This window comes from Cervus canadensis, chromosome 9 (assembly GCF_019320065.1).
Source record: "Cervus canadensis isolate Bull #8, Minnesota chromosome 9, ASM1932006v1, whole genome shotgun sequence".
Classification (NCBI taxonomy): Eukaryota; Metazoa; Chordata; class Mammalia; order Artiodactyla; family Cervidae; genus Cervus; species Cervus canadensis.
In genome coordinates, this window is record NC_057394.1 from 73,271,876 (window position 1) to 73,289,050 (window position 17,175).

At 45.9% G+C, this 17,175-nt stretch overlaps 1 protein-coding gene across 6 annotated transcripts in view; it reads left to right on the forward strand.

Annotated features, from left to right (window-relative positions):
• Window positions 1-1,929: 1,929 nt before the first annotated feature.
• DCLK1 (doublecortin like kinase 1) overlaps window positions 1,930-17,175 on the forward strand; it is a 335,842-nt gene continuing 320,596 nt past the window's right edge. For 2 of the 6 annotated variants that reach the window (XM_043477422.1, XM_043477418.1), the window contains exons 1-2: window positions 1,933-2,215; window positions 7,692-8,087. In XM_043477422.1, the coding sequence (XP_043333357.1) occupies window positions 7,712-8,087 (376 nt within the window). In that variant the 5' untranslated portion in view covers window positions 1,933-2,215; window positions 7,692-7,711. Of the gene's footprint in view, window positions 2,216-7,691; window positions 8,088-17,175 lie in introns of all 6 variants that reach the window. The other 4 variants (XM_043477420.1, XM_043477419.1, XM_043477417.1 and 1 more) reach the window with 4 other exon arrangements.

Below are 17,175 nucleotides of genomic sequence, written 5' to 3' on the forward strand. Positions count from 1 at the left end.
GGTACCATTCAGTGCCAGCCTGCTACCCTGACTAAATGACAGGACCAAAGTATGGAGGCTGGTGGGTACTATTCAGTGCGCCCATCTATTTACTTATCAGTTACCCTTTGGAGTCGTGAAAGGGTTAATAATGCCCAACAGTTTCTAGTGAGAGCACATCACAACTGTGAGGATCAAACTCAAAGGTGTTTCTTTGGACATTATCTGCATATCCCAGGTTGAAGAGCTAGGAAAGAGGAAGATATGGTTGAGTTACTTAAAGTGCTTAAGAAATGACCCTGATAGAATACCCATAGGGGTTAGGAGATGGAATATATTTCTTGGTTTAGCATTTTGGCAGAAATCACTTGGCATCTGTCATAGGAAAGATAAACAGAAACTCTCATTTCTCTTCTCATAACACACTTGGCTCCTTACTTTCTTCGCACTTACCCCTTGGCCTCGTTTTGATTAGAATTTGAAGGAACAGTCTCAGTACTTTGCATGTAGTTAATTTGGTGAGTTTATTGTACTCATCCCTGGGCTATTCAGGAGTTCAAAAATAAATATGCAGCACTTGTTGAATATGTAACATGCATCTCATTTGAGTTGCATTTTATAACAAACTAATTATTTAGTATTTACATAATACTTTGAAAGTAATTTAGAATAGCTCTTATTAATAATAACTAGTCAAATATACATAATGGGCTCAGCTGATAGAAAAAAAAATTGATTTTCCATTAAAAGGTGTAAGCTCAGGAAGAGAGAGAAATACCTGCGTATTTGTGTATGTGAGTATTTGGGACAAATACATGTCTCAAGGGGCTTCCCAGGTGGTGCTAGTGGTAACCTGCCTGCCAAAGCAGGAGGCATAAGAGACCCAGGTTCAATCCCTGGGTTGGAAAGATCCCCTGGAGGAGGGCATGGCAACCCACTCCAGTAGTCTTTCCTGGAGAATCACATGGACAGAGGAGTCTGGTGGGCTACAGTCCATGGGGTCGCAAAGAGTCGGACATGACTTAAGTGACTTAGCTCAGGCACACCCATAAGTCTCAAGGGACATGGCCCACAGTCAGGAGATGAACTGGACCGGAATTCAGCCCACTGAACCAGGCTAAGGTTTCACGGAAGTCTGCGACCGGATCCCAGTCCTTGGACTTTTGTGCAAAATCGGGAGGAAGCTGTGAGCAGTCTGGGCTCCGAGAACATTCCTGCTCCGGGAGGGAAGGCTTATGTGAGTTCATGGGGCTTTCCAGCGCTGACCGCCAGCCTTGGCAGCCACGAGGTGTCCAGTAGCGAAACGTGGCCTCTAAGTTATCAAAGGCCTGCTGTGACATATTCAGCTCCATGCAGAGGTCACAGTTTCAAGGATGACTCAAGTCTCGGGTTCCAGTGGAGTTGATGGTTGGGATCTCTGCGCAGATCTGGCCCTTCCCAATTAGGGGGCCTGAGGGGGACACTCGTGTCGGTAGGTAGGGAGGGTCTGGGGATGTTCCTCGCGAGAGATGCTGCATGGATGTGTCCTGGGTGAGAACTGATGACAAGGCCTTCACGTTGGCTTCCACAGGTCTGGGAATGGCGTCAAACCATGAGGTCACAAGGAAGTGTGTGTATCCTGAAGGGAGAAATGGCCCTCCTCCCCCCACCCCCGGCCTGCCCTGAGGAGGACACACCTCACGTCTCTGCCGTGCACGTTTCCCGGTTCAGACCCGGTCCACGTTCTCTCTCCCGGCCCCCAGGTCCACCACCGACCGCCCCCTGTCTCCAGACAACCACTCCCGGGGCCCGGGGAGGTCAGGGGGTTTGTCTAGCCAGACGCACCGAGGTCGCCGTGGCAGGCTAGGGCGCGGGAGGCGGGGGCCCGGGGCGCAGCCGTGGTGGGTGCGCCCGGCCTGGAGGGGCGGGGGCGCGGGGCGCGCACGCGGAGGAGGAGCAGGAGGAGCGGGGCGGGCGAGCGAGCCAGCCACAAGAAAAGGGAGCGCGCCCGCCGCCGCCGCCCTCCTCCGGAGAGAGGCAGGAGTGAGGCTGTGCGAAGCGCCGCATTTCAATGAGGACCGGCCGAGGCGCATCCCTGCTCTAGCGGCTGCAGCCCAGACGCCCGCGCTCCTGCCGCCGCCGCCCAGCCCCGGCCCCGCAGCCCCGTGGCCCGGCCGCGCCCAGCCCGGCGAGGACAGCGCACGAGGCGGCCCGAGCGCGGCCACAAAGACCCCCGGCGGCGTCTCTCCGCGGACCGGTGCGTGGTTTGCCTTCGCCTGGGGAAGGGAGCAGTGGGGAGGGCCTGCCGGGGGTCCCGCCGGGGGCCGGGCCGAGCCCGCTCTTCCCGCAGTCGCGGGGCGCCGGGGAAGCGCGGGCGCGGAGGGCCGGTGGGCGCCCCTTGGCCGCCGCCGCCCAGCCTGCCGTTCCTCGAAAGGCGCTGCCCGGTCCTGCCCCGGCCGGGGGCGCTGTGTGCGGGCGGCCCCGGGGCCGCGGGCACCTGCCTCTTTTGTCTGGTGCCACCGCCGCGCTGGAAACGGGGAGTCGGGCGAGCGGGGCGCCAAGGCTCCCGGCCGCCGCGTTGTTAGTGGAGAACCAGGGCGCAGGGGCCGGGCGAGGTGCTGGTCATTGTCAGAACTGGCCGCGGAACGGGGACCAAGTCTGCGCCCAGAAGGAGTGGCCGGGCCAGGCCTCTTATTGTGTGTGCGCTCTCCCGTGGGCCCGGAGGGTGGAGGACGGGGGTCCTTGCATTTGGGGGTAGGGGGAGGGCAAATGTAGCGAGTACATTTGCGGGATCTCAAGTTCCTTCGGGGACTGCGAGGCAGCCCCCTGCACAAATTAGTGCCCGCAGTGCTAAAAAGCCTGCGGAGAGGAAACGGCATTCTCCTCCTAGTGGGAGCGCACGCACAGCCCCGCATTGCCCCACAAAAGGGGCGGCGGTGGAAAACCAGGTTTGCTCCGAATCGCTGCTGGATTGGGCGGGGAGATGCTTGTGGGAGACGGAGCAGATGAAAGGTCTCGTTCAGACCGGCTTCCTCACCGCACCTGTGAACGTGTGTCCAGATTACGGAGCACACGCGTTCAGTGGCCACGCCGCAGGGTGTCCTGTGAATACGTTTTATGAATGTTCCTAAATATATCTCCTTTCCCCGGGAAAGTAGGACAGCGTTTTTTTAAGTATGAAATGTCGCATGAATGCGGGTCAGAGAGGATTCTGAGAGAGGTTATGTGTAGAACATTGTGAAAGGTACGATCGCATCCTGTGATACAGCTGCGTCCAGGGTGGTGCATGCACTCTGAAGATGTGTGTGCGCCTCGTATTGCACGCCTGTCCATTCCCGCACATCCTAGTTCTACTGGCAAAATGTGCCTTGGAATATCTAGGTCCAGCGTCTATATAGATTTTATATAAATCTATTTATAAACATTTATAAACACGGTAGTCTTTATACCAGGTTATTTCTTGGTGTGTGTGAGTGTGTGTGTGTGAGTGTGAGTGAGTATATGAGTATAATCTGTGAACAGGAACTCATGTGCTCATCTAGAGAAGGATGGACACAGAGGTTCTTCATGATGGTGAGAAATCCCACAGAGAACCATCTAAAACGCTGATTTCTCAGTCTGGCAGTATTTATAGGAAAATCTCTTGATAAGAACCAGGCCGGGGTCTTCCCCACCCAGGCGTCTATGAGCTGCCTGGCTCAGGCCTCGCAGTTACCTTCGTGGCATCAGGACACACCTGTGCCCAGGCCCTTGGCCACCTATGGTCTGTGACCGTGGCTGTGCTCCATAGCTGGCTTCCACAGAAAGCAGGGGAGCCCTGGAAGTCTGGTGAATCTTCCCCAGGTGCTCTTGATTCAAATAAATGACTAATCCATTGGAATTGCTGAGCGAGGGAGAGAACATCTATTTTAATGCCACACATAATATCTGGAACACGAGGATGTGTAGTGTGGTTTTTGACATTCATTTAGTGGTTGCTGTAGCTTCAGAATGATTTCACCCGGCGTGTGGTTTTTCTTTGTCACCAACATCATTGCCTACTTTGCAGCAGGCTCAGTGAAGGGAAGTAAAAGATCTTGGCCCTGCTGTGGTTGAACGCCTGATCCAGTTTGGGAAATATACAAATAAAACAAAATCAACTTTTCTGTTCTAAATCGATCTTTTTTGGGGGGTCTAGTGTGGGATTCTTGGTTCTAGAAGCCTTTCCCTCAAGGGGATTCCAACAATTGCTAAATCATTTGACCCTTGCCAATTACAAATCAACAAGAGCCCCTTGGAATTAGATTTGCACTCTAGCAACACAATTGTACCATCCTTTCCGCATGTCCTGTGTGTTTCAGTTTATTTGGATTTGAGAGGAAACGCCTAGGGTAGGAAGAATTATCACTGCCTTTAAAAATAAAATCTTCAACAGCCAATCCGGCCTTTATATTTCACAAAGTTTGAGGAACCTAGTGAATTGGCATGGCTGTTTGAGTGCTGGCAGCGTCATCGCCCCATCACACACTCCCTTTTGGAAGACAAACAATGCCTTTTAAAAACAAATAATTAATAAGTGTAGGAGCAGTTATGATATCATGGGCAAAATATTCTGTTTACTCAATTACTAGCTATCTGAAGGACTGGATATCAACTGATAATTGTTTTGAAGTTATCTAACTTCAAAATCAGTGAAACCAATTCATATATGTGGTAAATTTTTTTCTGGAAAATGCAAATTTGTTTTTATTTTAATAAAGTTATTTTATTATTCTTATTGTTAATTTATTGGCCTTGCCTCACTGCATGTAGCATCTCAGTTCCTTGAGCAGGGATTGAACCCTTGCCCCCCCTGCACTGAAAGTGCAGAGTCTTAACCACCGGACCACCAGGGAAGTCCCTGGAAAATGCCAGTTTAGGCTGTCCGGGGTATTAAGTGGCATGGGGTAGTTTTCATGTCTGGTGGAGAAATGTGCCCTGAGCTCATCACTCCAGACTGAATCCCACTGCGCTGCTCTTCCCCCCACACCCCCTCAGGGTGCGCAGGTGGCGACGTTGGAGGCCTGATGACCTGCCTCCTCTGTGCAACGGAGTCTCTCTGGCAGTTTAAGTGGTCTGCCCAAGAGGAGCAGAGGCTTTCAAAAGCCTGCTTTACATGTGATGAGCAGCCACTGGCAGGGGGTCTAGGCCTCTAGAACACAGAGCTGGATCAGAAAGGAGGGGCAGGGGGTGCCAGCTTCAGGGTCAACTGGAGTAAATCCAGGTTCAAGTCCCAAGGCCTCAGTTATGACTTTGGCACGTGGGTACAACCCATACTCACCCTCGGTCACAATAACATCCCCTCCCTCACTGGACTGTCATGAGGTCTAGAGGGCATTTTTAGCATGTTACATAGCAATTGATCGCCACCTAACAGTGTCAGGCACATCACAGACATCAGATAAATGTGAGCTTTTTCCACTCCATGCATTTCAGAGGTGCACAGTCTCTGGCAGTGCATGAAGCTTTTGAGCATGAATTTTTAGTTGCTCTGAGTGGATCAGAGGTCAGTTTATGGAGGGTGAAGGAAAGGTCAGGGAGGCTTGGCAGGGCTTTGGTTTGGACTGACCTTCAGAACGGCGACATCGTCTTCATGGTGGGGTTTGGGGGGCACTGATAAAGTCCTAACTCCAGGAGGTGGTGGAGGACAGGGAAGCCTGGTGTGCTATGGTCCATGGGGTCGCAAAGAGTCAGACACAACTGAGCGATTGAACAACAGCATAAAGTTCTTGCCCCCAGTTTTCAGTTCCCTTATATTCTGTTTCAGTGTGCCTGAAATTTTGTCATTAAGACTTCTTTCTTTGAATGCTGAGGTTTTCCCATCTTCTAGATTGTCCTATTAAAACACAGATCACCTGTGAAGGGCAATAGCACAAGCCTTCGCCAGCTAACTCCTGAGCAAGGGTGAAATAATCCCACGGGCAGCCTGCCCACGACCCAGCTCCGTCCAAAGTCAAATGGAGCCGTAGGGGCACAGGTGTGCCTTCCAGAAGGTTCTGACATGGAAATGGTGGAGGGTAGGAGGTGGGCACTCACCCGGATCCCCCCTTACTGGACGGGGGAGATTTTCTTCCTACTAGTTTTTTCTGTGACAGAGTCAGGAACAGAGAAGCAAATTTTATTAATTAAAAATATTAATACTTATCACAGTCTAGACATTACTCCAAGTGTTTCATGTGTATTCACTTATTTAATAGCTGATATTAACTGTGAGGTAGGTACTATCGGGTTTCCCATGTGTGACGGAGGAAACCGTGGCTTAATGATGATGAACAAGTAGATTTCTCCGGGTTACATAGTTGTTCCTGGATCAAGTCTGGATCAGCGTGTTTAAGCCTAGATTTCCTCCACACAAAGAGTCTTAGTGGAAAGAAGGGCCAAGTGCCCCAAAGAAGAAGTAACTTTGATCCCTTTTTGATTTTATTTTGTTGTTGCTTTTCCTTTCCTTTTTCCTCTTCCATCCCTCCCTCCTTACCTTTCTGCCCGTCCCTTCCTCCCCCCACCCCTTTTTAAAAATCCACCTTATCTGAAGCATTAAGTATCAGTAAATGAGTTACTGTGAGTCTACTTTTCAAGTAAATTTCAACTGACTACGTAGGAAATTCCCAGGTGGCACAGTGGTGAAGAATCTGCCTGCGATGCAGATTGAACACCGGTTCAATCCCTGGGTCAGGAAGATCCCCTGGAGAAGGACTTGGCAACCCACTCCAGTATTCTTGCCTGGAGAATTCCATGGACAGAGGAGCCTGGCGGGCTACATTCCATGGGGTCTCAAGAGTTGGACACGACTTAGCGATTAAACCACCATGTAGGAAAATCACTTTTAAATTGGTAGAACCCATGAATTTTTTTGCTCTTGGTCTGGCCATGGAGACTACAAACACTGGGTAAAATGTTTACAATCTGACTTAAAAAAATATATTCATTCATTTATTTTTAGCTGTATCGGATCCTAGCTGCAGTGTGGGGGATCTTCCTTGCGGCCCGCAGGCTTCTTTCTAGTGGCGCATGGCACCTGGGGCCCATGGGCTCTGTAGTTGCTGTGTGTGAGCCTAGTTGCTCCGCAGTTTGTGGGATCTTAGTTACCTGACCAGGTATGGAACCTGCATCCCCTGCATTGGAAGGTGGATTCACAACCACTGAACCACCAGGGAGATCCCTAAAATCTGACTGTTAAATGTTACCTGCCCTCTTTTGATTCCTGGCCCACCCCCACTGCTATATCTTTTATATTTAGCCCTGGACTGATGTGAAGGCTCATGTGCTACCTACCATCAGGATTAACCTGCAGGGATCCTTGGAGCCAGACAAACCTGGGTCAGAGTTGTTGGCTCAAGCATTTCTCAACTGTATCATTTGGAGAAAGTGGGGAGAAATTTTTCTGTGCCTCAGTTTCTTTATCTGTGTATGGGGTTAATAATAAATAAACTTTGAAAGGTTTGTTGTGACTATCACAAATAAGAGCGGTTCAAAGCCGGACATGTTCTAGATGGTCAACGCATACTAGCCGTATTCTAAAAAACCTGGGGTTGATTAGTAATGTTTCCCTTGGTCTGCCTCTCCTGAATATTGTCTTTTCTCTCCCAAGTTGATCACTCATATGAAGCACATCATCTGTTATAGCAGTGCTCCCATCAGCTGCTCTCAAGTTGAGCCTTCCGTCTGGATGCTAAAATAACACCTGTGTGTGGCTGTTTGTGTTTCTGTGCTCCCAGGTTCAGCTCTAGCCGCAGTCATGTCCTTCGGCAGAGACATGGAGCTGGAGCACTTTGACGAGCGGGACAAGGCCCAGAGGTACAGCCGAGGGTCGCGGGTGAACGGGCTGCCCAGCCCCACGCACAGCGCCCACTGCAGCTTCTACCGCACCCGCACGCTGCAGACCCTCAGCTCCGAGAAGAAGGCCAAGAAAGTGCGTTTCTACCGAAACGGAGATCGCTACTTCAAAGGGATTGTGTATGCCATCTCCCCAGACCGGTTCCGATCTTTTGAGGCCCTGCTGGCTGATTTGACCCGAACTCTGTCGGATAACGTGAATTTGCCCCAGGGAGTGAGAACAATCTACACCATTGATGGACTCAAGAAGATTTCCAGCCTGGACCAACTGCTGGAAGGTGAGCACTGGGAGAGACCTCCCAAGGGACCCTGGAGGGTATGGCCTCGGTTCCCAAAAGTTCGTATTATTCTTAGCATTTCTTGCTTGAACTCCAAGAGCTAGCATCTAGTCTTGTGGGTGTGGTCCTTGTATGTTACACTTTTGGAAATTCATGTGGCTTTACAGTAGTGTAAAACAAAACAAGACCTAGTAATATTAGATCAGGTAACTTATATAATGGACTGAAGGAAAAACTGCCTTAATTCTACAGCATCCTCTCTATTTTTTCTCACACCCATGCTACATTAATTTTAAAAGTCCATTTTCTGTATCTTTATTCAAATGGTTCATATTCATTGCTAGCTGCAAATTGAACTTTTGCTCCCACATGTCTGCCAGTACGTGAACTGAAAATAACTAATGATTCATGAAAATTTTGAGTTGAAAGGAATCTTAGATAGATACCAAAACTATTAATTTTGATCACTGGAGACTGAGGCCTGAAAATTCAAGTAACATATGTCTATGGTTACATGATAAGATAGTGGTGATGTTGGATCAAAAAATTAGGCTTGTTGGCTATTCTTTCCAATATGATATATTTAAATTTTAAAATTATTCTGAAGTTTGACTAATTCTAAATTTAAAGGATTGTTGTCTTTCTATGGTATTTGAGGAATTAATCTGCTCAGTTTATTTTTAAAGTTTAAATGTGGCTAACAGTCATTATCTGTTTTAGACATTTCATGTGGAAATAAGTCTTCCCAGGTGGCTCAGTGGTAAAGAACCCATCTACCAATGCAGGAGACGCAAGTTCCATCCCTGGATCAGGAAGATCCCCTGGAGGAGGGCATGGCAACCCACTCCAGTATTCTTGCCTGGAAAATCCCAAGGAGAGAGGAGCCTGATGGGCTACAGCCCTAGGGTCACAGAGAGTTGGACATGACTTAGCGACTGACCACTCACACAGTGAAAATAGGACTATCTAGGTCCACAGATGAGAGCTGGTATCTTATGCAAGCAGAGTAGATTTCCTCCTCTGGAATAGTCTAATTTCAGGACCAACCCCATTTGAATGGCAGGAAGTCTCTGATCACCTTAGAAATCATAAGTGAAGCAAAATAATTTGGAGAGAAATACTGGGATGAAATTCATGCTGAGAGGTAAACGATCCTCTTGAGGAGTAGGTTTTTCTTTTTTTTTTTTTTGTTTTTTTAGGAGTAGGTTTTTCTAAGTTGAAGTCTCAAGGTCCTGATGAAGTAATAGCACAAAGGAACAGGGAAAAGGATGTTGAGAAGGTGGGGAGAGCTTGATTTCGCCCTGAGTTTATCCCTACTCCAGGTATATTTGCCAGGCCCTGTGGTCTGTCTGGACCCTGGATGAATGCCATGCCCTGACTGCGTACAGGCAAGCACTCTGGTCCTCCTTTGAAATCAGAATTTGTATGTGATTCAAGGCTCAGGGCTTCCTCTGTCTTTCTCCCATTTCTCTTCCCTTGATCCCTTGGCAGGGGTGCCAGTCCACTCACAGTTTGACTGCAGTTGAGAGAAGCCTGGGTTTGGTGTGTTTATTTTGTGGGAATTCACTTCTCTTTTCGATGACTCGTCACCCTGCCAAGATGCCTGTAGACTTGGCCTTTTTCCTTCTATTCAGATGCTGGAACTTCCAGTAAATTAAAGGGGAAGAAGGAACATAAAACCTTTCTGTTATCAGCTTTGATTTTTGTGCCCTGTCCTTTTCATGACCTTGGAAAATGCAGGATAAATAATTCGGTGAGATATTCCAAGGGATCTGGATAAAGATCAAGTGCAAAGTCAGGTGTGTGCCCAGTCACCTATAATCGTCGCTTTAAGGACTGATGGTGTTGTAGGGAAGATATGCCAGAATCTCAGAGCACCTTCTCAGATATCCTGGGCTTGGCAGCCTCTGGTCTAGAGTCACTTGTGCAACATTTCCTGGGAGAGTGGTACCTCAGTCAGTTTATCACCAAGGATAGATCTATACTCAGAAGTAGCAAAGATATTCCCATGATTCCCATCAACCAGGGGGAGGGTATGAGAGGTGGGACATTACAGTACTTATAATCTGGGGGGCCAGCAGAATCATGGCATGTTGCTACCATCTTCTTGGTCAGTTTTTTAGTACAAAAGAATACCTGCCCTAAGAGACTGCTGTCCTGAGCGGTGATAATAATGATTGCTCACAGATATGGGGCATGTGTGTGACATATGTGAACATATTTCATTCTTACAATGATCCTAGGAGGTAGGTACTGTTAATCACCCTCATAGTAAGATGAGGAAAGTGAGGCAGGGTGTGGTTAAGTGATCTGCCAGGGTCACACAGCAAGAAAGAGTCGGGATTTGAACTCAAGAAGGCTGATGCCAGAGCTTGATCTCATAACTGCCACTAATATAAGATACCAAGTGGGGTATTCTTAGTGGTCTTTTAAAATTGAAGTACAGTTGATTTACAATATTGTGTTTGTTTCTGGTGTACAGAAAACTGATTGTTACATATATATATATGTGTGTGTGTACCTATATATGTACATATATATACATGTAAAATATTCTTAGTGGCTCTTAAATGAAGTATTATTTTATTGGCTTCTTGAAAACAAATGTTTTTTAACCTCGACTTAATTCCAAGAGTAGCAGATACTGCTTGCAGAACATTTTAATATTTTCATTTGCCTCCAAACACTTTTCTCCTCAATCAATTTGAAGTAACTGCAGATGGAATAATCTGATGTTAAAAATTCCTTTTTGGAAAAAAATACCTTTTTCTGATTAAATAAATGGTAACATCAGTAAAGTAGGTAAGTTTGCTTATTGGCTGCCTTTAAAATTTTTTTCAGTTTCAATGCATTTTTTTCAATCTATAATACTGACAATTAGCATGCAGCTGCACTTAGTGTTGAAATAGCTGGAAGTTCATTTAGATTTGCCTCTGTCAATTACGTTTTTGCTTAGTCTGATAAAATGCAAGCCATTGCTTCATATTTACCATTAGGTTCCTAGCTCCCACTTTACATACTAATTTTATGTAAAAGTCAGTGCATGTTATTAGCTTCTCATTTCTCCTTCCAATATGATGATGTTTTAAATTAAATCCTTTTAGTGGGAGCAGTGACAAGTATATTTGACTTGTAATTGTCTTTTGTAAGTTTGTTTGTTCTCACTTATCTCAGACTAGAAATTCTGACAATGACATAAGTGAGTTTCTTTATTTATAATAGCTAATAGTCAGTTTCACTATTTTACTATTATTGTGCCTAAGTTTGGCTAAAAAAAATGTCTAAGTTCAGCCAGTCAGGATAAAGCTGGCTCTTAGGCTGCAGTATGATTATATGAGTAAGGGGTGTGTGTGTGTGTGTGTGTGTGTGAGAGAGAGAGAGAGAGAAATTATATGAGTAAGGCTGTATGTATGCATGAATGCATGATTGTGTATCTATCTGTGCATGAATGTTTATGTATACACACATGCACACACATACACTTCAGGGTAGACCATAGATGACACTCCCAATTGTTTGCTTTCAACATGGCCTTTATATGTTTGAAAAAATCGTGATGCTCAATAAGGAAAGTTGAATTGCAGGTCTATTTCTGCAAGTGATTCATCTTGAGACTTGGCCTCATTCTCCCGATATTGCCTCTTTCTACCCAATTTTACAGTGTTTATATTCCACTGTAGGTGTGAGGATGTTGTAAGGATAAATGAAGGAGGAACATTTAAAACCTTTGAACTCTTAGGAGAAAGATGTAATGTTATATACAACATGATATATAAATCCCAAGCACTGATTGATTGACTGTTCTTTATCAGATGCTCAAACATCAGGGTTGTGTGTTGAAGAATAGGTGTGCCCCTCCCCCACACTTTTAAATAGACTTTGTTGTTAGTGCAGTTTTAAGTTGGGGGCAAAACTGAGCAGAAAGTACAGAGTTTTCCCGTATCCTGGGGAACTCCTTGGTAGCTTAGCTGGTAAAGAATCTGCCTGGAATGCAGGAGACCCTGGTTTGATTCCTGGGTCGGGAAGATCCCCTGAAGAAGGGAAAGGCTACCCACTCCAGTATTCTGGCCTGGAGAATTCCCTGGACTGTATAGTCTATGGGGTCGCAAAGAGTCGGACACGACTGAGCAGCTTTCCCTTCCCGTATCCCCCTGCATCCATCCATGAACAGCCTTTCCCATTATCACCAGAGGTGTATGTTTGTTAGAGTCGATGAGCCTACACTGACAGGTCATTATCGCCCCAAGTCCATAGTTGACACAAGGGCTCACTCCTGGTGTTGTACATTCTGTGGGTTTGGACAAAGATATAATGATGTGTATCCATGACTGTGGTATCATACAGGATAATTTCACTGCCCTAAGAGTCCTCTCTAATCTGCCTATTCATCCCTCCATGCCCCAGTCCCTGGTGTCCACTGACCTTTTCACTGTCTCAGTAACATCCTTTAACATCTGTGTGAATGTCGGTCTGAAAGAGCCAGAGTTTCCTTTAAGCAATAGGGTAGAAACATGCAAGTGTGCTGTCTTCTGGATACGAGTAAGTTAATATGTCTGTGAGATGTGCATAGAAACAGTCCCTGGGTTCCTGGGCAACCAAGCTGTGACATGCTGTGACATGCCCCCCACCCACCCTCCCTCCCCCACCCCACCATGGACACTGCTTGATTCCAAATCCCCAGCCTAAGGGCTTTTCCCAAGTCCCCATCAGAATTAACCTCTCAGGAATAAACCCATACTTCACCCCAAAGTCAGGGAATCTCTCCAGTCATGATTTCCAGGGCCCCCACCTCTCTTGGCAACTTTCCCCCTGACGTGTTGTCATCCTCTATCAGTACTTTTCCCCTCTAATTTACTAGCTGACTATATGCCTCTCTCTGCTCTATTTAAAGATGTTTTAAATTTAAGTTTTGAAAAACTATAAAACACGCCTCTCTAAAATACTGCTGTGGCCAAGAGTTCACTAGTTTCTTGAATATCCATCCTCTCAGAGACACCAGTGTTTGTCAAGAATATACATATCATTTGCCTGTAAGTTAATGTTCTTTGCTCACACATTGGCACTATGCTTTATACGGTTAACAATATACCATGACGTGAGTGTAGAACCACTGCAGCCTTTTTCCTGACTTCAGAGTATGCCTTACACAATGTACCGTTTTTTAATTTAACCAGTCTTTTATCTATGGGCGTTTAGGTTATGTCCGATCCTTTGTTATTAGAACAGTTTTGATGGGAAAATCCTTGGATGTTAAGTTTTCCACTCGTGTAGGGGAATATGCTCAGGATCAATTCCTCGAAGTAATATTGCTGGAGAGAGAAGTACAGGCATTAAATTTTTAAGAGCTATTGGAAAATTTCTCTTCATAGAAGTGGTACAAGTTTGTCCTCCCCTCTAGTAATGTATGAGAGTGGCTGTTTTTCTATGAGACAGTGTATTACCAAATGTTTTGTCATTTGCCAATCTGTTAAGAAAAGCATGTACCCTCTTATAGTTTTAAATTTCATCTTTCCATATCTATTTTTTTCTCCATAGCTTTTGTCCATTTTTCTACCAGGTTGGGGTCTTTTTTTTTTTTTTTTTTTTGACTTCTAGGATTTTTTAAGATATTAGCCCTTTGTGATACTAATTTCAAGTATGTTTTTTTTCCAGATTATCCTTTAGTGATTTTGTTTATCGTGGTGTTTTTTTTTTTTTTTTTTTGGCCAGATTTAACAAAATTATATAATCAAAAGGGATCAGTCTTTTCATTTATGGCTTGAATTTCATGCTTCTTGTCCTCTGGACTCAGATTATAAAATTGTTGCTCTTCTTTTTTTCTAATGTGTTTATGTTTTCATTAAAAATATTCTCATGGAAGTTGTACTAATATAATATTTGAAGAAAGGGTTCAGTTTTATTTTTTGCAGGATGCCTGTCTAATTTTTAAGAGTTTTAATTTTTAAATTAATTTGGACTTAATAAAAGTGTCACAGAGATGGAAGGTTCCCATATACCCTTGACCCAGCTTCTCATGAAGGACCATCTTACACAGCCAAGGCACAATTATCAAAGTAAAAACTAACTTGAGAACAATACTGGCAAGTAAACTATGGGCTTTATTTGGCTTCCATCAATTTCCCCACCATTGGCTTTTTGTTGTTGTTGTTTCAGAATCACACATTGCATTCATCTTTATTATTTTTTGTTTTTTTTTGTGAAAAATCTTTAAAAATTTTTTATTGGAATATAGTTGCTTTTCAGTGCTGTGTTATTTCTGCTGTGTGCAAAGTGAATCAGCTACCTGTTTACATATATCCCCTCTTTTTTGAGTTTCCAAACATTGCATTTAGCTATTCTGCCTCCTCCGTCTCCTTCAAGCTCCAACCGTTCTTAAGTCTGTCTTTAATGACTTAACAGTTGGAAGAGTACTGGTCAGTTATTTCATAAAGTGTCCCTCGACTTGGGTACCTGCTGTTTAGGTTGAAGTTACGCATTTGTGGCAAGGATGCCACAGAAGTGAGGCTGTGTCCTTGGGGCATCCTTGCAGGAGTGCATGATGTTGCCATGTCTTGTTGCTGGTGAGGTTAACCTGTTGGTTAAGGAGTGTCTGCCAGTTATCTTCACTCTAAAGTTCCTCTCTTCCCCTTTGTAATTAACAAATATTTTGAGGAGGAACTTTGTGGCTTTTTAAATAACTTTTGCCTCTAAATTTTGGTGTTTCTTGTTAGATTTTGCCTGTACCAGTGATTATTAAGGTGTTCAAAGAGTGACTTCTGTTTTCCTCTTGACTTGCCTCACCTTTAAACACTTCCTTCACTCTCCTGTCTTTGGATCATCTCCTGTGACATCGTCAAATCCATCATTTTTACCACTCTTTTAAGGCCACTTAGCCCCAGATCAGACCTTTCTTCATCACTTCCGTAACCTGCATACATTCACCCTATTTGTGGTTGTTCTGTCGCTACATCCTGTTGGATTCTCTGCGACCCCGTGGACTGCAGCACGCCAGGCTTCCCTGTCCTTCACTGTCTCCTGGAGTTTGCTCAGACTCATGTCTGTTGAGTCGATGATGCTCTCCAACCATCTCATCCTCTGTCACCTCCTTCTCCTGCCTTCAATCTTTCCCAGCATCAGTGTCTTTTCCGGTGCGTCGGCTCTGCATCAGGTGGCCCTCTAATCCTGAGTGCTTTCATCCTATCACATACAGATGTAATCCCATTTTTTAAGGTTATTTGGAATTGCACCTTCTTCTCGTCTCTGGATCCTGTTAAATGGTGTCACCATTTAACTCAGCATCACCCTTGGCTTCTCCTTTTCTTCATCCCACAGATCCAAGCTGTTGTCATTTACTGTTCACCCTGCTTAAGACACCTTTTCAGCTTGCTTGTTCCTTTTTTACCACCATTATTATAGTTTTTGAGTTCTCAATAGTGTTTTAAAAATGTTACCCTTTTTTTTTTTTTAAACTGAAGGAGTAACACATTTGTATGCAGTGAGCATTATAGAAAGCTTTGGAAGATGCAAAAAAGTTTTTAAAAAAGTAAAGAATAACTCCTCATATTCCTGCCACTGACTCCTGTCATCTCTTCCCTGTACTGTTAGGCTCCTAAGCTAAAAACATGCATCTTAGTTTTTCTTTTTCAGTTTGTTTTCTCTTTTCTTTTTATAGCATCTGTATTTGCCCCTGCTTTCCATTACTATTACAACCTCTTTTTACACACACACACACACACACACACACACACACACACACACCCGCACATGCCCTCTCTCTTGAGCCTCCCTCCCACCCCCCATCCTAGCCCTCTGGGTCCTCACAGAGCCTGGAACTGAGTTCCCTATGCTATATAGCAGCCTCCTACTAGCTACCTCTTTGACACGTGGTCCTGTGCGTCTGTTAATCCTAATCTCCCAGTTAGTTTGCCCCACCTTCCCCTTTCGCCTCTGTGTCCACATGTCCATTCTCCGTGTCTGCGCCTCTATTCCTGCCCTGTAGGTAGGTTTATCGGTACCATCTCCCTGGATTCCACATGTATGCGTTAATATACGATATTTGTTTTTCTCTTCCTGACTGACTGCACTCTGTATGAGTCTCTAAGTCTATCCACACCTCTGCAAATGACCCAATGTTGTGCACTTTTATGGCTGAGAAATATTCCACTGTATGTATGTACCACATCTTCCTTATCCATCTTAGGCGAGGTCCTTTATTTCGGACACGTGTCCCACACAGCAGGCTTCAGGCCAGTTTTCTTGCCTAGAAGCCAGGCTACAGGCGAAGCATTTTGTGTCGCACTTTGCTCCGCGTCCGCAGAGGATGCAGCCCACGATTTTATCGGGTTTCTCTCTGCGGCGCCTGCCCCTGCCCTTCCGTCTCTTCCGGCTTGTCTCCCGGGACCCACTGACCCTGCTCCGCTGCCCTCTTTCCTCGTGCTGCCCACCCCGGGCCTCCCCGCTCCCTGTGAGGACGGCTCTGGTGGGTGCCCTCCTGTGGGCGCACGGCCGTGCCAGGGTTAAGCTGGGGGTGGCCCTGAGCAAACTGCCTCACTCCTGGTGTGTCCATCTGCCCTGGGAGAAGAGGTCTGTTCCTTCTTAGCTCATCGAGTCACGGTGAGGATTGTACGTCGCAGCGCATGGGTTTCACAGGATCTGCTGGTGGCAAACACTCAACCTGTTCTGCCATTAGCATCTCCCCGCTCGACCTCTCAGCCAACAGACACGCAAGTCTCTTACAGTCTGGACAGTCCTTGGCTTCGTCCTGCTTACCTCTCAACCACGAGCTCTTCCTCCATGAGAAATATCTGCATTTGCTGTCTCTACTTCCAGTCAAACCTCAGCCGCTTAGTTAGCATCATTATACTTATTTATCTTATATTAGTGTTTCTGGACTTCAGGGAGCTTGTTGGAGTCCTCGGTGTTAATGTGGTAGTGGCAAGAACGCAGTAAATATCACTGGAAGAAAGAGGAGTGGGAGGCCGAATGGATAAATAAATGAATGAGAGCAACCTGGCATCACTGCCCAACTGAAGTGGCCGTCCGGAGGCCCGTGTGGCTTCCTCCTGGCCCGGCCGGCGATCTGTTAGGAAGCTTCATTTTCTCTGCCATT